Source organism: Lynx canadensis, chromosome C1 (assembly GCF_007474595.2).
Source record: "Lynx canadensis isolate LIC74 chromosome C1, mLynCan4.pri.v2, whole genome shotgun sequence".
Lineage (NCBI taxonomy): Eukaryota > Metazoa > Chordata > Mammalia > Carnivora > Felidae > Lynx > Lynx canadensis.
The window spans coordinates 113,636,522-113,658,105 of NC_044310.1; the positions used below are offsets into that span (position 1 = coordinate 113,636,522).

The 21,584-nt window shown below is 42.0% G+C and overlaps 1 protein-coding gene across 2 annotated transcripts in view; it reads right to left on the reverse strand.

The window, feature by feature from the left end:
* Positions 1-21,584, reverse strand: part of CNTNAP5 (contactin associated protein family member 5) — a 798,355-nt gene that overhangs the window by 420,307 nt on the left and 356,464 nt on the right. For both annotated transcript variants that reach the window (XM_030326880.1, XM_030326879.1), the window contains exon 5: positions 4,187-4,390. In XM_030326880.1, coding sequence (XP_030182740.1) covers positions 4,187-4,390 — 204 coding nt within the window. The remainder of the gene's footprint in view (positions 1-4,186; positions 4,391-21,584) is intronic.

Consider the following 21,584-nt stretch of genomic DNA (forward strand, 5'->3'; position numbering starts at 1 on the left):
GGCAGGGAAAAAAACAAAAAAACAAACAAACAAACGAAAAAAAAAAAAAACAAGAAAAAAAAACAAAAAAACAACTACCTCTTTCATTGGCCTAGCACCATACTTTAGCCCACTATCTTGGATTCTTGGATTCTTCCTCCCTCATTCCTTCTCTCACACTCCTGCTTCCCCTCCCTCCCTCTCTGCCTCTTCCTCTTCCTGTCTCTCTTTCTCTCTCTCCCTCTCTCTCCCTCCCTGTCTTCCTTCTCTCCTTTCCTCTCTGCCTCTTTATTTCTTCCTCTCTTTCTCTCTCCTTCTCCCTCCCTTTTCTCCCCTCATTCTTCTCTCTGCCTCTTTCTCTTTCTCCCTCCTTCCTTCTCTCTCTGCCTCTCTTTCTCTCCCTCCTCCCTCCCCCCTCACATCCATCTCTTCCTTCTTTCTTTCTATTCTTGATTCATTTCTTTTACAAAATTTAAAATATTAAGAGGTACACATGATCATGCATAACATGAATTCTTTCTATTCCGGAGGCTGTGTGGCAACATAGAAAGAACATGAATTTTGTATAATATGTTTATATAAACATTTAAGAAAAAAACATTTGAAAAATATACTAAAGCATTAATAGCAGAGATGACTGAATTGTAGGATTTCAAGTGATTGTTTTTTCTTAAATATAATGATTTTATTTTTTCTTCAGATTTTCTAAAACTGACATATTTTATAATCTGAACATAACAGTGAAAAAATGGATTGGATATAATACATTTTAACAGTGGCGATACCTTATAGCTAACTGTGTAAACTGAAGTGATTTATTCTTTTTGATCTTAATATTCCTTATGGGTAATTGGGCTAATTTGGTTTGTTCACCTAACAGGGCTGCTTTGAAGATTGGCTAGGATCCTAGCACATTGTGGGGATTTTATAAATAGCAGGGCGCCATCAGAGGAGACAGAGTGGCACATGAGGGAGCCAGGTGCACAGGCTTGGGGTGAGCAAGCCCAACGGTAACAACGTGCATTGTGCCAGCCCCTGCTATTTTAGATGGAACCCCCCTTTTTCCAATGTATTCATTTTTAGGCAGGTGTTTTCCTAAGTTCTGGAGCTATAGAAATGAACAAATGTTGTCCTGCCCTTTTGCAATCTACATGACAGATTGTCTGTTATGAGCAAATCAAAGCAGTTATCATCCCCCGTGCCCTTAACTTAGTGCTTCCAGAGATCTGCTGCCTATTTGTGAGGTAGGAAGGGCTAAGGAACTGATACGTGGCAGTATCTCTCTAGAGAAGAAACATGCAAATTGGCACTGATTTATAGGAAAGTTAGGTGGCTGCTTCAAACTGGGAAGTACAGGGAACACTCAAATCCACAGCATTTCATTTTCTAAGATGAAGAAATTCTCAAACTATGCAGACTAGATGAAGAACATATTCTCACTACTGAATCATTCACTCAATGAGGTTTTACTTTGTCACCATCCTGATTAGAAAAACAGGGCACATGGAATCTGGGGAAAAGAGACTTGCCTTGTTTTTCATTGCAAGGAATAGGTCCTATTTATTTCATACACCATTTCTTTTCAGGAAGGTTGGCATGGAGAAGAGTACAGGGCATTTGGATATTGTTTGATGAAGAAATGAGCAATATTAAGAGCTTATCTTTGGGATCCTTCATTAGGTTCACTTACTGACATGGAATATTAATTTATAATATTTTTCGTTTTCGTGTCCATGCTCTACAAGACAGTTATTCCTTAGCCCCGGATTCTACATAGGTAAACAGAGGCTTGTGGGTTATGTGACTTTCCCCATAACAAATAGCTGGCACGTGTCTGCAATGAAAACAGTTCTGTTGAGTGACCACACCTACTCCTTTCCATCATCCAATACTGTGAGTGAAACTGGTTTGCAACACTGGATTATGCATGCTGGAGCAGAGCATTGTAGAGGGACAGCATACATAATTGGGAATGGCAGCAACTGGCAGACTGAGTGTCATCAGAAGGCGCCTGCTCTGGCGTTGACAAATAATTGTAACTTCACTCACAACGCACAGTGCTTTCTGAGGCATGGCCAGTTGAGGGGCTCCACTCCATTCATCCACAGTCCCTTCCTCAAAATCGAAGGCCAGTTAATAAACTGATACATCTTTTGCTGAATATGTGTATGCCCGCCCTTCAGATAATTCATTGTTGAGTTGCTTTTGCATGTATGTTAATAAAATTAATCAGGTTACTAGCAAATCCTCTTGCTGCTTTCTTCTGGGTAAAATTCTGCTTCTAAGGATGCTTTTGGTGGATATTTAATCTAATGCACTAGATGTCAATTTTATGAATTAAACTTGGGACTCCAGATGTTTTCCCTGTTACCCCTGCCAATATTCACCATGGTGGGTAAGAAGATACTCAGAAATGACTCAAAATAGAGGTTTACATAGTTTGGCTTTTGGGATGAGTCCACACTAATCTTTATTCTTATGTCTCTCCTCCTAATTGTGAAAGTATACTTGAGATTTTTTTCCAGTTTTCCATGCAACTTGAACTTACAAACTCAATTCTGCTATGACTGTCCTTCTTTACTCTGATAGCGAATACTTAGTGATAATTATCTTCCACAGGTACCATAACCACCCCTTTCCCAAATGCTAACAAATATGAATGAGAGGCAGGGAATCATTCTCATAAGGAATGGCACTTGCTGTTCCTTCAGCATGGCTTATGTTTTTTTTTGTTTGTTTGGTTTTTTTGTGTGTGTGTGTTTTTTTTTTTTTCTTTTGGTTTCTTTCTCTACGGAAGAGCTTTTAGGTTTGCTTTTGCACCTCTGGGAATTCTGCCCCCTGCCGTCAGCACTTGTTTCACTCTTCCTTCAGAAGTACCTTTGAGCACACAAAGGAGGCTGTTCCTTTCTCTTTTGTTCCCTGGAATAGGAAGTTGATTACAATGATGGCCTGCCTGTGGTGAGGCCATGCTGGGTGCCAGCCCACAGGAGGAGGCCAGTGTCCTCAATGCACAGAAGGCAGGAGGACATTCTGTACCAAATTAACTGGTATTTGGCAAGTCTAGGGTTCATCCTGGCACAACCAGGGCACTTGAATGAAACTGTGTTTGCCTAGAAACTTAGACTTTCCCACTATACATATAACCCTCTATCTCCCTTCAACCAGAAAAAGGACAGAAAAACAGAAAGATAAAGAAAGAACAAACGAAAGAGAGAGAGAGAGAGAGAGAAAGAAAGAAAGAAAGAAGAAAGAAAGAAACCAAATAAATTAAAATGTGTCTTCTCTATTTTTCTCTTGGGATTCAACTTTCATAAATGTACCAATTTATGATTGGTCATAAATATACCAATCAGAATAGATTATGAGCAAGCTTCATTAAAATATATGTTCATGGGGGCGCCTGGGTGGCTCAGTCGGTTAAGTGTCTGACTTCAGCTCAGGTCACGATCTCGCGGTCCATGAGTTCAAGCGCTGCGTCGGGGTCTGGGCTGATGGCTCAGAGCCTGGAGCCTGCTTCCGATTCTGTGTCTCCCTCTCTCTCTGCCCCTCCCCCATTCATGCTGTCTCTCTCTGTCTCAAAAATAAATAAACTTAAAAAAAAGCTGCTGAGGATTCAACTCAGTTTAAAAAAAATATATGTTCATGTGTGTTAAATGTGCTCAAATTAAATTCTATTACTAAAGGGGCGCCTGGGTGGCGCAGTCGGTTAAGCGTCCGACTTCAGCCAGGTCACGATCTCGCGGTCCGTGAGTTCGAGCCCCGTGTCGGGCTCTGGGCTGATGGCTCAGAGCCTGGAGCCTGCTTCCGATTCTGTGTCTCCCTCTCTCTGCCCCTCCCCTGTTCATGCTCTGTCTCTCTCTGTCCCAAAAATAAATAAACGTTGAAAAAAAAAAATTAAAAAAAAAAATTCTATTACTAAAAAAGATAGATAGATGATAGATAGATAGATACATAGATACATGATAGCAATGAACTTGTAGAGCTCCCTACTTGCCAATACTATCTTGTTTCAAAGAATGCTAGGTACAGCTTAACTATTTCACAAAATGGTAATTTTTTTTTCTCTGACATGTAAAAGGGGAAAACAACACTTACACTGAGCTCCAGCAATTTTCACCTGATACACCTGGGCAATAAGGAACTGTGACCCACTACAAAATGGAGTTCCTGCTATCTCTACATAGAAAGGAGCAAAGCCTGACCCTACCCAAGTTGAGGTGTAAGGCGAGCCTCCCCTTCTGGAGCTCCAGAGTGATGTGGTCTCCACGTTGACCTTCTCCATGGAACAGGACCCCATCTCCTTGCATGCTCTTGAATTTCAGAGAGATCACATCTTTGAGAGTGCTCATCAGCTTCTGATTGAACCTGTACAGAAGGGAGCTTCGGCCATCAAAGTCAGCGACATCTGACTCTGGGCAGAGAGAGAGAAAGAGAGAGAGAGAAAGATCAGTTAATATCCTCATAATTGCTCTTCCTGCTTCCCATCGTAGTTGTTGTCCAAGTTATAGGAATGTTCTTGACATTGGGAAGGTCCCATCTCAACAGGAAGCATATAGACTAGACTCAACTTAATTAGACTCTGGGGGGATTATTCATTTATAAGCAACATCACACACCGAATCAAAGTGAACTGATTAGTAGCCTGGAAGTAAAACCCCTCATTAGTGATATGTCATATTTTGCTTGAGGGGACAGGGTGAGAATACCATAAGTACCTACATCAGGCTCTACAGTGTCAGGTGCCTGGTAGTAATAATCTTTCATGATTGATCTTCATTATCAATTTGCTTCTGATATCTGGAGCCACTTGACCTCCTCATCTCAGGTTCAAGGTTAGAGACGGAAAAATACAGTCTATCATTCCGCAGTTAACTGAATAGTACTGTCTTCTTAGAACCTGTGTTGAAAAATATTGTGAGGTCTCCTCTGAGTTCAGTGGAAAAGAATGTGCGGTAAAGGAAAACTTGCTGTTTGTATAGGGAAGGCAAATATATGGCACCCTTACCATCCCTGACTTATCCTGTGTCAGTGATAGCTCTCGTTTTAGTTTTTATATATAAAAAGTGTTCAATTACTATTGTTAAAGCAAAGAAGAGAAAGTCAAGAGAAAGATCGTGATTTAAATCAACTCACTTTGTAGATATGTATAAACATATCTGAAAATTGTATGTCAAAATGTTAATAGGGATTCTCACCTCCCCAAAGAAATTATAGAAATGACAAGTAAGTATATGGAAAGATGCTCCACATCATGTGTCATTAAGAAAAGGCAAATTAAAACAAGAATGAGATACTGAACACTGACAACAAGAAATGCTGGTGAGGATGTGAAGTGACAGGAACTCTCATTCATTTGTGGTAGGAATGCAAAATGGTACAGCTGCTTTGGAAGACAATTTGGTGGCTTCTTATAAAACTAAACATACTCTCATCACACTACCCAGCAGCCTCACTGCTTGGTATTTACACAAAGGAGTTGAAAACTTATGTTCATGCAAAAATCTGCACATGGATGTTTATAGCAGCTTTATTCATAATTGCCAAATCTTGGAAACCACCAAGATGTCCTTCAGTAGGTGGATGTATAAATAAACTGGTATATCGAGACAGTGGAATATTATTCAGCACTAAAAAGAAATGAGCTAGCAAGCCATGAAAAGACATGAAAGAAATTTAAATGTGTATTACCAAGTGAAATATGCCAATCTGAAAAGGCTACTGTATGATTCCAATGGTATGATGTTCTAGAAAAGGCAAAATTATGGGGACGGTAGGTTCACCAATTGTAGTAAATTTACCATTCTGGCAGGGAATGCTGACAACAGGGGAGGATCTGTATACGTGGAAGCAGGCAGTATGTGGGAAATCTGCATACCTAATTTTGCTGTGAATCTAAAACCACTCTTTAAAAAAGTAAGTCCTTAAAAATAAGTTAATAGAGACTCTACTTGGGAGGTGTTCTATGTTATTTTCACATTAGTTTTCCTATTTTTTTTTAATTACAAGAATTTTTACAATGAACACTTATTACTTTTACAATAGAAAAAATTCAAGACTATTTAATATAACTTGAAACAGATTCATTATTTACCATCTTATGTGGGTGGGACAGTGGTGAATGGTGTATGGAAGGGGTGGGATTGGTCTTATTTGAAACCAAGCACTCATAAAAACTCAATTTTTCATTATTCATCAAGCAATTAAAATGCTCGGCTTGAGCATACACAATGATAAATTAAGTATATTATTTTGGCCAAGGATCTAGAAACATTCTTTGTAAAGCCAAAATTATGAAATGAAATCATACTTTCACTGTAATTAGTTTTAAGATGCAATTTAGCAATTTATTCCTAAGGAACAAAGTGATTCAAACCAAAAGGTTGCTGAGGACTCCTTAGACCCTAGAAAGAAATACTCCAGCTACAGAGGTTTTCATCAATTCCCACCTTCCTTAGACCCTTCCCATACCACCCATCGCTACCCCTACACCTGTCCCCTGAACTGGACTCCTATCCAAAGCAAATGGAGCCACAGACAACAATATGTCATCAGTTATGTTGTAATGAGTCCATGCGTAGATAAGGTCATGGATTTTAAACAATGCTAGTCATAGCTTGCTAGCTGAGTCACCTTGGGCAACTCTATCTCTCTGAGACTTGATTTCCCCCTCTGTAAAATGGGGTACTTAACATTCTTCAGAGAAGACTGAAGTAAGAGTTAAATGTGCTAATACATATAAAGTGACAATACGTACAAAGTGATGCCATCGTGTCTGACACATTGTGTTACATCAATGATAGGTAGTAGGGGTATTAATAAGATTGGAATGACTGGAGGGACCTGAGTTCCTAACCAGTCCAATCTGGTGGGTCACACTCCACTTTCTCACCCAAAATGGTGCTATTCCATTTTTCCATTTTTTGAGTCAATGGATTACTGCCCAGGGGATGCCAAGTTTGCCCCAGCTTCTCACACTCTATTTGCAATTCTTCATGAGTGCTGGGTGCATACATTATGAATCAATTGTCCCCCTCTGTCACTGCACCAGACTCTGGGTAAGAAACTGGGTCCTTAGGAGCCTGCTGTTGAGTGAATTGATACAACACATACTATTTATGGACAGCCATACTAGTATGGGCTATTACGAGCTCTAATAGACAGTATACCCAGCGTTATGGGAACAGAAAGCTGAAACACTCTATTGTCTGTGGGTGTGGGACAAATGCTTTCATGAGTAAACAGGGAGTGTGTTATTACTTCACAGACACACCTTGTGCCTTGTGTCTCAGCATGAAGTACACAGGAATTCTCTCCACTCCACGGCCCTACTCCCCTCCCTCCTGATCCATCACAGCATTTATGACCTGCATTATGTTCCCTCTAATGTCTGGCTAATCTAGTAACTAATTTGGTGATATAAGTGTTGATGACCTAGGTTACCTCCAAGAAAACACATCTCCCTATTGCCACGAAACCTAAAGGAGATAGAGGCAATCGACAGGAACAAAAACAACAAATATTGTTGGAAGTCTAGCAGTCCTGGGTTTCAGTTATGGTCTTGCCATTTATAAGATGGAAGATTTGAGGCAACTCAAGTGATGTCTTTGAGCTTCAGTCTTCTTATCTGTACAATAGGGCTAAGCAAAGCCCACCCTACAAAGTCGTCATGAGAATTCCATAAACCATACCTGGAAACGAAGAGTCAGTATCTCACACCCCTCATCTCATCCATCATTAATCCAAAGGCATTACTTACAGTGGTAAAGATTTGCGCATGGTATGAAGACGATCCAAAGAACACAGTTGATTCAGTATCTGTCATATCACACTGAGCAGGTATGCATTCAAGCCTACATAATCACCTTCATAGTCTTAAAATAGCCTTGTAACTGCTGTCCCTGATTGTACGTTTGCTACTTCCCTCTGACCCATTCTCTCATCTTCATAAAACATAAGTAACATTACCCATCACCTTCACTGAAGCCCTTCAGTGAACTCCCTTTACACTGAGAATTAAATTCTGTCCCTGAGACTTCCTGTGATCTGGGCTTCCTGCTTTCCCACCTCATCTTTGACTTCCTTCCCCAACCCTGACTCCACTGTATGCACAATGTACTTTCAACGTACATGCATGTGCAACGTGGGGGGTAGTCTGGATATGTAGAGAGCACACGCCATGAGCCCTGTGATGTCATGTATATCTATATCTGTATCTATATCTGTATCTATATCTGTATCTATATCTATATATCTATATCTGTATCTATATCTATATCTATATCTATATCTATACAGATACAGATATAGATTTATGTGATCTTGATTTCAATCAGCCTATGAGGAACCTACTATTTGGGTTCCAGTTTTACAAGTGAAGAAACTGTGGTTCAAAGAGGTGCAGAAGTATGAAGTTAGCAAGGGGCAGAGCCAGGATTCCAACCTGCCCCACCTGACTTTACCCACTCTGCATGTGCTGAGCACTTACACGAGGTCCACCCCTGTCTCACTGACACTCATTTCCAGCTGTCAGGCAGGTGCTTGGCCATTCCATAACGGGTTAGGGATTAGCGAGTTTTCCCTAAATGCCCTGATACTTCCTTCACAATGCGCCTCCCAAGTGGTATTTGACACTTGGTTGTTTCCAGCATGACAGAGCATCCCATGAGGGCAGGGGCCAGATGTGTATTAACCACCTCATTGACTCAGAGCCCAGCATTGGGCCCAGGACATTATGCTGTCCAGAAACACCTGTGAAATGACTTAGGGGCCCAGTAAGGAAACCATGCCCAAAGGTATCACTGCCGATTGTCCCTTAACTTCCTGTCATGTTACCTGTCCCCACCATTTAAGAGTCTGGCTACCCATTCACACTCAGAGGGTTAATTTCCCTGGAAGTACATGCTCAGCCACCTGGGATGTGACAAGTGCTTTCCCTGCAGACACATGCTCGCCAGCGCAGAGGTGAAAGGCCCCCTCTAGAAAGACAGACTTGGCCTGGTGCAGAGTGGAGGCTTTCCACCCAAGGCCACCAATGACTAATGAGAAAGACACTTTGACAATCCAAGAGACTTAAGGCAAACACACTGAACCTTTTGAAATATGGAGTCACACGTAAAATGTGTCAACCATTTCTCAGAAGAAGAAACAGGAAGTTAAAGAGAAAAAGAAAAGTTTACAGAAAAATGAAAATATTTTTAAATTGTGGTTGTGAAGAAAAACAATTCTGTAATACACTGCTTTTCTCTTTATTTATTATTGTAATCACTTTGTCCTGATTCTCTCATTCAGTACTTTCAGGATTTAATTTGTGGCATGGGGTCTGGTTACAGACATGAACACCTTCATTCATGTTTTACAAGCAACTGAAAGAAGAATCTTTTTAAAAATACCAAGAAAAAGAAAAAAAAGGAAAGGAGGGGAGAGGAGAGGAGAGGAGAGGAGAGGAGAGGAGAGGAGAAGGGAGGAGGGAAGGGAGGGGAGGGGAAGGGAAGGGAAGGGAAGGGAAGGGAAGGGAAGGGAAAGAGAAGAGAAGAGAAGAGAAAGAAGAGAAGAGAAGAGAAGAGAAGGGAAGGGAAGGGAAGGGAAGGAAAATGAAGTGTGTTGCAAGGTGCTTAATGGGTAGAGATAGGCCCCTACTGGCAGGTGGAAAAGTATGTAATCACCTCAGAATATAGTTTTAAGAGCACCAAGAAAATAACTGACAAAACTAAATATATCTTTTGTGTCCTTTATCACAGCCTAAGCCACCCATAGAAATTTCTTACTCTGGATGAAGTAATCCATTCTCTAGGGGAAAAAAAAGGAGCAAATTAGGACATATTGCCTGATTTAACGTTCTCAACAGCGCTGCAACGTCCATATTTTCCCCTATGTGTAACATGGGGAAGCCAAAGCACAGAAAGATTATGTACCTTGCCCAAAGGCATACACATGGTAATAAGTTGTGTGACCTGGAAACCATCAATGTTTCCTCTGAAAAAATGGGTGGGTGTGAGGATACAACAAAACTTACATCTCATGTCCAAGGAGAATGTACATGACTTTGTACAAGGAGAATGAATCATGCTCTAGAGAGTATGTATGTGTGTGGGAATGTGAATACAAGAAAGGAGATGCCAATTTAAAAGGGAGATAAGGATGGGACTCCAGGCTGGCTCAGGGTGGGTAAGCGTCCAACTCTTGATTTTGGCTCAGGTAATGATCTCATGGTGTGTGGGATCTAGCCCCACATTGGGATTGATCTCATGGTGTGTGGGATTCTCCCTCCCCTCTCTCTCTCTCCGCCCCTCCCCTGCTCTCTCTTTCTCTCTCTCTCAAAATAAATAAATAAACTTGAAAAGGAAGATAATGTTAAATAGGAAGTTTTCTTTTCCTTAAAAGTTGATATGAATTTTCCTGGTGTCCCCACTCTGTTGTACTTCTTTTTTTGCTCAGAGCAGTGCTGTTCCTAAGAGGACCAGGGAAACCACACAAACTTCTGAGAGGCTTTTTTTAGGGTAGACGTGGAATGCCTTTCCCACCCTCACTATCTCCACTAAGCTCAAACCCCCTTTCTTAGTATATTTCTGTGGTCTCACTTCAGTAAGACATTCTTATATTCAAAATTTGTTGACCTCCCTCAACACATGTGATCACCCATGTTCAGCACAAGAAGACAGTGATAAACTCCACTGTATTGTTTGGTCAGCCCACATTCCAGTCCTGGCTACCCGTCCTGCCCCTCCCCAGCGGCGTTCCCCAATTTCTTCTTGCAGAGAAGACAGCTGTTAGATATTTAGTTCCCAGAGTGGACAATCTTCCTCTCTCTCAAAATCAATTTTTAGGATCTCGTTACTGTGAATTTAATTCCATTCAACTTGTGGCCCATTAAGGTGGTTATACATTGGCAGATTTCTCCAGAATATGAAGGAGAGCCCATGTGGGGACCCAAAAGGTGCAGGATATGGGCAGGTAGGTCCTACAGCCCACAAAGCTGTCCTTTTAGGTCAAGATAAAACCAGCACGTACTCCCCTCCATCCCAGCGGTACTGAGAAATGCCAGCACTGGCCGATTTCCCACTGGGCCCATAATTGCTGACCCAGCTGTCAGAGCTTGTTTTCTGAGAAAGACAGAGTTCTGGAGGCATATTCTGGCATATTTGATGGATGTTGGTAGCTTGTCAACAAACCAGCTAAAAAAAGGGCTCCACTGAATTAAAGATTCCAAGCTCAAATCCCCAAGTGAGCTGAGAAGGATGCTGGTGTGGGCCCAGGACACAGAGTCTGTTTTCTCATAGACACAGAAGCCCAAGCTCAAAGCTGACAGGAGACACCATCGATTCACCCTGAGACAATTAGTCCCACTCAGACTCTTTGGCTGTTCACAGCAAACATGATTTTCAATACAATCACAGGTTGAAGCTTATCTTATGATACATTATATAAGAAAAATGATTATTATTCAGACCATATGCTTGCACCGAGGAGTCGGGGGCTTTGGCTAGCAATCCGCAAAGCGCAAAGGTTTCCACAGTCGGCTCGCACTTACACAGATCCTCTACCAATCCCAACTTTGCCAGGCCTTATCAGAAGCTAATGATAACCTCAGATGAACTATGAAAGCAATGTCAGTTTCCAAAGTTAGCACTGACAATCCCTAAGAAGTGCTTTCCTCACGGAACTTCTGACATTTCTATGTACGATAGACAGCAGGGAAAGCACAGAATGGATCTCAAGAAGACAACATAAAAAACAGCCAGAGTACAAAAAAAACCCTAAAACAAACAAACAAAAAACTTTGAATTTCAACCCTAACTTTAGCAGATAGAATTTTTAGCTCTGACAGTCAGACTTGCCTTCTTAAAACGCCCAGGGATTTTTGGATATCTTAGACAAATAGACATCTCTGAACACACTTGAAGTTTGTAGCTCAACTGGACTGTTCACGAGCTACGAAGAATTATACCCAAATAATGTACTCACTTTAAGGAATTCTATAAACAGTAGAGATGCTTTGGCTGTTTATTCTTAAGTCCACTGGCAGATCTTGGGCCTATTTGTACTCTTTTTGGTCACTATGCTGAGCTATGAGATGCAGATGATTGAGACATGGGTCGTTCCATCCGGGGACACAGACACAGTGACACGAACACCCAGCAAATGAATCGCTCTGGTGGAGTAGGAGGTGATAAAGGGAAGCATAATTACAGTCTGTTTAACTTTCAGCCCAAGTAGACATATGTGGGATGGAAGGGGAGCGTTGGACAACTAAACTGTTGTCACAACAGTATGGCCCAGGACTGGGTCACCCCAAGGAAAAAGGTACAGGGAAGGCCACGGGAAGTGGCAGGTGACAGCCACTAAGGCGTGACAGGTTAACAGAAGGTTTTGTTAAAGGGGTACTGTTTCACAAATCTTATTCACAAGTCCCCAGAAGGAGGCATCAAGGCAAAGCCCAGTCCTGAGCAGGCAGCCTTTGGTGTGCAAATAGCATAACACAGTTATGAACTGTCTGCTTGCCTTCCAGATCGCCAGTAACCTTCAGCCGCAACACACAAACATTCCCCGTGAAAGGGAGTTCGAACAATGAGCGTCATTTAAGTAGGAGGGTCAACATTGGAGAAAACAGCTGTAATTTCCCACAGTAAAACTAATGGGTATTTTTTCTTTTTCTTTTATTTTTTTACAGTTTATTTATTTTTGAGAGGGCTCACACTCATGAAACCGTGAGATCGTGGCCTGAGCCGCAGCCAAGAGTCGGACGCCAAACTGACTGAGCCGCCCAGGGGCCCCAGTATTTTTGTCTTAAAAAAGATTGACCATGGTTTCATTTGGGGGGAGAAACTGAATACCCCTTGTTAATGATTCTAGCTGAGTACCATCAGTGAAGAAGTCACTCCAGTGACCATTTCAACAGAGAGTAAATGTAACACAAATTATAGGGGGCAAGGCCTTGGCCTTTGTGAGGAAGCCCATGGCTGCGGAAAGTGGCTGATCTAACTATCAGTCCATTTTGCCTCCTAAGGCTCCTTTAAAATCATACCCATTAGCATAAGGGTCACAGGAATCAGAGCCATACAGTCAGTCAAAGTACAGAGCAGGCAAACAAACATCAATTCATCAGGAAAAATGGTTAGCTGTGGATTTCCCCTCCTTTTCTGGCCTTCCAAAACACCTCGCTTCCTTAACCCCACATTTATAAGAATCTGTCAGCCTTTTTTTATTTATTTTGGTTTTTTAATACTAATGTTTTATTTTTGAGAGAGAGAGAGAGAGAGAGCATGAGCAGGAGAGGAGGAGGAGAGAAAGAGACAGAGAGAGAGAATCCGAAGCAGGCTCCAGGCTCTGAGCTGTCAGCACAGAGCCTGACGTGGGGCTCGAACGCCACGAACCAGAGATCACGACCTGTGCTGAAGTCAGATGCTTAACCGACTGAGCCACGCAGGCACTCTATGTCTGCTTTTTTTTTTTTTTTAAAGCTACTAAAACTCCTGAGTTCCTATTGTCCTATATATTTCTATATCTCCAAAGCCTAGCAGAGAGGGGACTAGTGAGTCATGTGTGTTGCCTATCGAAGTAGTTTTAAGAACCTCAATCAATAATAACTGTTATTTCAGATTCATCAGAAATGCTGACCTATGAGAGAATACCACAGTGTTTTTTAGTTAATATGTTCTCACTGCACATGTACATGTATATTTGTCTCTTCATAGAAGAGTTTCTTTTTTTGTTATTCTTCTGTGAACTATGAGAAAAAAAAGAGAAAAAAAAGGGAAGGGAAGAAGTTGACTAACTCAATTTTAAGACCCTTCTGGGCCCTGATTTCCTCATCAATAGACTGAAGAAATTGCAATGAGTGATTGTGGAGGTATTTCTGGCTATAAAATTCTACCTATGATTTCCAAAGCAGGATTCAAAGCTCACACTGGGGTCTCCAAGCCCTGAGGCCTGACTGCTGTCATCATGTCCTCTGCTCCTCTAGGGTTTAAATAGCTATAAACCTAGCCTCTTAAAGTCCCCTGTGATATGGACCTTAACATGCCATAGATGAAATTTACAGTTTTTCAGCCTCTACCATGTATGACAAATGGCCCCAGATGATGGGAACAACAAAGAGGGCAGCTGAAGCTGGGATGACAAAGAGATTTATTTGGGGAAAGAGAATGTGACTTCAGCTCTGAGGCTGATCAATTTTGGACGTCACCACTTGGCAATAATTAACCAAGTAGGGGCAAAGTCTTTTTCTGTGTGGAAAGGAGGCAACTTAAGGTATACTAACATGGTTCTAAGTTTTAATGAGATTGGGAAGTGTGGCAGATCATGATGCCTTATCAGAATTTATAATACTTTTTAAAATTAGCTTCCCATAGTGAAAGGAATTCAAATAGAAGCCCCCAGACAGAAGTCCCCTTAACCTAAAGTCTCCAGATGGGCCTGATGAAGGTGTTGGAACCTTTCAGGAACTGGTATGTAAAAAAGTTCACCTTCTTCCTTTGAGGTGCAGGTGGAATGTGGTCCTGAATAAGCTAGGAAAAGAAAAATGGGGAGAAGTGTGGTGACCAGCTTAAATAACAGCCGAAGATAATGATGATCAGAGCTAACCCTTTTTCAAGGCTTATCTTATGCCAAATGCTGTTTCAACCAATTTGCCTATGTGAAACAAGCACTATTATTACCTGTGTTTTCACTAAAAAGGAAGCTGCGTCCACAGAAGACCCGAGATTGTCCAGGATTATACAACCAGTAGGTGAGAAAGCTGGCTTTGCATCTCTGGTGGTGAGTATGCCTGTGTGTTAACGTGACTATATACAGCCTATAACAGTGTTTACATTCCATTTGAAATCCTTAAGATTTGCAATCACAGACATGAAAACGTAGACAGTGTAAACTAAGAATGAAATGACTCTCATAGCTAGGAGAGGAGCTTGAGAAAACGGTTTTAAACTCTGGCTCCATATAACCACCACCTAGGAACAGCAAAAAAAAAAAAAAAAAAAAAAAAAAAAATGCTTATGCTGGGCTCTCTACCCAGAGATTATGACTTAGTATTTAGAAACAGAATATCCCCCAGGTGATTTTTATGGAGAGTTAGGTTTGAGAATGCAGGTAAGGGACAAAGAGGTAAGGAGCTACTGGACGGGGCAGTAGCCACACTCTGTTCCTGGACACCTTCCTATGCTCAGGAACTGAAGGTTGCTCACATTGGGCTTTGGGAATAAACCAATAATACGGGTATCAGAAAGCTGAACAGAATGCTTTCCAGTAAGATTTTCCCATGTCATACGACTAAATGCTTTCAGACACATAGTAAAAAGCCCACGGATATAGGAACAGTACAGAACTGGGTTCAAAGCCTGTCTCAGAAGGCCACTGGCTGTGCCACTTTGAGGAAGTTGTTCATTCAACAAATTTAATAGCTATTAATTGAAATGAGCCTCTTTTTGCGCTATGAACTAGGTATGAAAGTAGATATGCTCCTTGATGTTATAGAGCCTGAAATAGTGAGATAGGTAGCTCACAATGAAATACACATTTAAATAGCTACTAGATATCTATATTGATCTATCTCTATTTCTCTCTTACTGTGTGTGTGTGTGTGTGTGTGTGTGTGTACACATGTATTCATTCTATATGCTGAATGTTGTATCTCCCAAAAATTCGTATGTTGAAACCTACTCCCCAGTGTGATGGTATTTGGAGGTGGGCTTTGGGAAAGGAGACAAGATCAATGGGATTAATGTTCCTATGAAAGAGACTCACCGAGTTCCCTTGTCCCTTCTGCCAGGTAAGAACACCGTGAGAAGATGGAAATCTATGAAACAGGAAGTGAGCCCTCCCCAGACACCAAATTTGCTGTGCCTTGATCTTGGACTTTCCAACCTTCAAAACTGTGAGAAATAAATGTCTGCTGTTTATAAGCTACCCAGTCTATGGTTTTCTGTTATAACAACCCAAACAGACTGAGGCAGAGATCGATGCTTTGAAATAAAAGAATGGTATGTGTTAAGATAAAAAAAAAAAAAATGGAAGGGTAACTTTATTTGAATTGGGAATCAATTGGCACCTCTCTGAGAAAGTTATAATAAAGCTGAGATAATTGAAGAGTTGAGCTAAAGGGGCACTTGGGTGGCTCAGTCGGTTAAGCATCTGACTTGAGCTCAGGTTATGATCTCATGGTTCATGGGTTCAAGCCCTGTGTGGGGCTCTGTGCTGACAGCTCAGAGCCTGGAGCCTGCTTCAGATTCAGTGTCTCCTTCTCTCTCTGCCCCTCCCCCACTCATGCTCTGTCTCTCTCTCTCTCTCTCTCTGTCTCAAAAATAAATAAAAATTAAAAAAAAAAAAAAGAGTTGAGCTAAAGAAGGCAGAGGCGGTGGGGAGGGGGAGCCTTCCAGACAGAGTGATCAGCCCATTCAAGGGCCCTGAGATAGGAAGGAGGCAGCATGGCATGAGAGACCACAGAAGTCACTAGAGCTTGAGCCCAGGTAGGGAGGGACACCACAGAGCGGTGAAGCCAGTGAGGCAGGTGAAGGCCAGGTCCCCTGGTGCCTGTTCTTCATGCACAGGGTGCACAGGGCTTTGGTTGTGTTACGTGCAAGCAGAAGCCAGTGAAAAGTGTGCAGGAGGAAGGGGCTCAACTCTGTATTCTATGACAATCCTGCTGACTGTAGTGAAGATAATGGAAAAGAAGAAAAAGACAAAAAGAAAAAGAGTGAAAGTGGGTTGCTGAATTAAAAATCCAGGTGATACAAGAAGTAACTAAATGAGGCTGGTGACTGTGAGGATGAAAAGAAATGGGCATATTGCGGATGGATTGGGAAGTCATACCGATAGAACTTGTTGATGGATTTGCTATGGGAAATAAGGGAGAGGGCAGATTGAAAGAAAGTTTCCGACGGCTGATTTGGGCACCTGGTATTGTCTACTGAGATGAGGAGGTCCACAAGCAGAAGAAACTGAATGTGGTTGGAGGGTTGATTTTAAGAGTTCCCTTTGGGACATGTGAAATTTGAGCTATTTATGACATAATGAAATTGAGATATCAATCAGGCAAATGCATATGTAGTTTTAGAGCTCAGAAGAGATATTTGGCTCAGGATGAAAATCACTTATCTAAAAGACACTTCATGTTTATATATTTCAGTCAGTCAGAAGGGAACCTTGGGAGTCATGTGTCCCACTCTAGATTTTGGCTCAGGCTGTGATCTGACAGTCCTAGGATGGAGTCCCACGTTGGGTTCTACACTGACGGTGCAGAGCCTACTTGGGATTCTCTCTCTTTCTCCCTCTGTCTGTCCCTCCCTTGCTCATGCTCTCCCTCTCTCTCAAAATAAATAAATAAACATTAAAAAAGAATAAATTTCAATCTGTCCTTGTACAGTACATAGGAGGAGTACTTCCTACTTGAAAGACATGGGGGAAGGAAAGGAACAAAATAGTTACAAACAGAGAGGGAGGCAAACCATAAGAGACTCTGAAGTACAGAGAACAAATTGTGGGTTGATGGGTCGGGGGGGGGGGGTCAGGAGGTGGGGAAAATGGGTGATGGGCATTGAGGAGGGCATTTGTTGGGATGAGCACTGGGTTGTTGTAGGTAAGCGATGAATCACGGGAATCTATTCCTGAAGCCAAGAGCACAGTGTATACACTGTATGTAGCTTGTTTGACAATAAATTATATTAAGAAAGAAAGAAAGAAAGAAAGAAAGAAAGAAAGAAAGAAAGACTGTCGAGGCTTGGAGTGTGTTGTACTGTAATGTGCATATTAAATGACAGTGGGGAAGGGGTATGTTGATGATGACAGTGGCATTTCTAATGGAAATCACAACTGAATGATGGAATGGTTGCCACCAATAGCAAAGATACTGGCTCCCTCTCCCAGAAAGAGTCGCCATTAATCACAACGAAGAATGGTGCTCCCCATTTCCCTATTTCTTCTTTTGTAGTCTCTACAGGAGATGAATTATTTTTCCCAATTCTATACTGACATCTTTATTTCAAGTGTGCATCTTTACGCTACCAACTCAGTGATGTAGGAGGACCCACGTCCTTTATTTACTTGGGTCACCGCATGAACGTGTTTGGCCAAAAACTGATCAACCTGAAAACTGGTCAGAGAAAGAAAACATCCCCACAAAACTTAAAAACCCCAGCACCCCCAGTTGACAACAGTGGTGACACAAGAGGAAACACGGTAATGGAGGAGGTATTCAAGAACTCTTATGAGAACATAATGAGAATCCAGCAAGTGTGGATGCATACATGGAAGATGTGTCATAGCCATCACGAACTCGACACACAGCAAGAAGTGGTTATAACTCGTTCAGATTAGCTGTCAGCACGGTAAAATTATCTTCTTGGTTCACCAGGGAATTATTCACTTCATGAAATTATTCAGCAGAAGCAATCCGAAAAGAAGAACTTGGATTGTAGTCTTGGCAGAATGCCATGGAAGACCACATTGGATCCTACTCTTGGGCAGAGAGAAAGAGAGAGAGAACCGGAAGGAGGCAGAGAGCGGAGATCCCAGAGCCCATGACAGCAGCAGAAGCACCAGCAGAACGCATCTGAATCTGGGAGAGGCCCCTTCTCTGACAGAGGATGTGGTTGGTTAATGTTTCCCCCAAAAGCAACATATCCTGGCAATACAGGGCGTTCCTCTATGGATACACACCTACTTTAGTACTAGCTGTCAGTTACTAAACACAAACTGTTTGCTACATACTCTGCTTTATGTTTATACACAGTAACTCAAAGGTGACACAGTAGTCTTTAAAGTAATTACCACTGTGATTTGAGGATGAGGAAACAAGAGACTCAAAGACGTCAGCAGGGTTTGCTGGAAGGTTCACGTGTTTAATAACAGGCCATTTGTTCACCCGTTCCTATCTGAGCACACAAAGGGAATCTATTGCTCTGAACTTCATCATGACCATGGCAAAAAAGACAGCACTGATAACCCGAAAGCAGTGGGAACGTCAGTAAAATGAGACGGTCACTGGGGAATTAATAAAAGAGAATGAAGACAATCAAGAAGAAAAGATGTTAAAAACATAAATACTTAGGGAAAATGGAGATATGCTTTTACTTCTAGAGATTTTAAGACAGAATATACCAGAATAGCCTTAAGGAGGCTCCAAACACAAATCGATCTGGGAACTGCAACCACAGATAATCTCAATTATTCAACGAGAAAACGCATAAGGTATGAAAGACACCCATGTGGAAGGAAGATTCTCGTAAGCTCATAATTTCATTACTTACAAAAGGCAAGAGAGGGACGCCTGTGTAGCTCAGTGGGTTAGGTGTCCGACTTCAGCTCAGGTCATGATCTCACAGTCCGTGAGTTCAAGCCCCACGCCAGGTTCTGTGATGACAGCTCAGAGCCTGGAGCCTGCTTCGGATTCTGTGTCTCCCTCTCTCTCTCTGCCCCTCCCCCACTCATGCTCTGTCTCTATCAAAAAATGAATAAACGTTAAAAAATAAAAATAAAAAGGTAAGGGAAAGGCCTTCATTAGAAGGAGTACTGCAATTTTTAAAAATGTAATAAACACGTTCAAAAATGAACAACGATAGCAGCATCTACATCTAAAAATTAATTTCACGTTAAATATTCACGGAACACACAGCAGCTGTCAGACACCAATCTAGGTCCCAGGTAGCTGAGAGGTAGGACATGATTCCACCCTATAGAACAGATTGGTGACAGACTGGTGGGGAAGCCCCAGGTAACTTTAATTTAACAAGATGAAACCTAGAATTGAAACATAAAACCTAAAAGGGGGCCACATGGCAAGGTCTAGGAGGCAAAAAGATTTCAAAAGCAGATGATATCTGATCTGGGTGGTGAAGGGCAATCAAGAGAGAAAACCTAATGAAGGAGAAAGAGGATTTTTCGGAAAAAGGCAGCTGCAAGAATGAAAACATGCAATCTGGAGAGAAGCCCAGGTCTGTGCCGGGAGCCGTGCATGTACACACACCGGAAGCTGAATATGGGGATATGGCAAATGAGAGGGGTGGAGAACTCTGAGCTCCGCCAAAGGCTGTGAGGAGCCCTTGAAGGGTGAGCCAGTTCTCCTTTCCAGAAGGTCCTGGAAGCAGGGAGACGGCCACTACAGCTGCTGAAATGCTGGCTGAGATAAGAGGAGGGACAAATCAGAGGATCACGTGACTGGGGTCTGCAGAAGAAGTGTACAGGGCACGGGATTTTCAAGCTGGGTTTGGAGAAAGAAGAAAGAGGCTCAAAGAAAGCAAAAGGGAACAAAACAAGAGCCTCCAACTGGGGCGGACTCTGCCATGTTGGGGGATGACTGGAAGACACTGAAAGGCAGCCCGCTTTGACTCCTCCAACAAGGAGAGAGCTTTTCAAACTGGAAAGGCTAGACTTTATTAGGAAGGAAGTGAAGCCCAGGAGAGGTTAGAGAAGAGGAAGGGCTATCTCTTACTATAAATATCTTTCCTCCTGCAGGCTAGATGAAGTTTTTTAAGTTATTGTAGGGAAATGCGGGAGCAGAGAGAGACAAGTGGCTCTGTTTCCTACCTTCCTGCCCTTGCCTCTTGTGCACTAAGCAGCAAAATCCTGCAGCTCTACCCCAGTTTCCCCTCTGTGCTCACCCCTCCTGCTGCCTGGAGATCCCCTCTGCCAGGCAAGTCACTACTCAACTTCTGAGACCTAGCTCAGGTGGCTGGTACGTCTGCAATCTTTCTGATACTAACAGTAGCACTGGCTTACTTTGTCCTCTTCCCCACCCCCCCCCCCGGGTCCCCTTTGCGGATTCCTATGAGGCACACGCCGTATTTTGTGGCAGATTTTTATTTACATGCTTGTTACACCCTCTCTGACTATCAGCAATGTCAATCATTTGACAAATACTGAAAGAATACCAAGAACCCAGCATTGCGATGGGTGTGGGGGTACTTGACAGGTGCAGTGACTGCCTTTTCAAAGCAGAGAGTCCAGTCGGGAGACATATGTCAAAGAAACAATTGAAGAATTAATTAATGAAATGCAATCATACAAAAGCGCTTCAAAGAAAAAAAACTACAGGACTCATTAAAGTTCACAGAAAGGTCTTGTTTATTTCTTATATCCCTCAGGGCTTTGCATGATGCGTGGTGTATGTGATGTATCTTAATTGCTCAATAAAGTTGTCAACTGAAGGAATAAATGAGTGAATGAGTGAATGAATGAATGAATGAATATGCAGATATTTCCAAAACAGTTAAAACTTTAAGTCTTAAGAAATTATAGAACTGTAAGTTTTCCACCAATCTTTAGCAACATACTCAAATGGATTTTTGACAAAAAGGTTTATGAGCCCATGGTGTGGGGAGAAAAACAGTTCCCTAGAAACTACAATGGGTGTTATGAACAGCAAGTAATTTCAGGTGAATTACATGGTTTCCCATGCTGAGACTGGACTGATATATGTATCCATTCATTCCTAAATACCTATTTCTGCCTATTAGGTCCTGAGACTTAATAGACAAGGTGCCTACTCTCACGGCACTTACATTCTGGTGCAGGGATTTGGAGAGGCAAACAACAAACAAGTAAACCAAAACAAACAAACAAGATTCTGTTTTGTGAGAGGAACCACGAAGAAAATAAAGGCACAGCATATAGCCAGG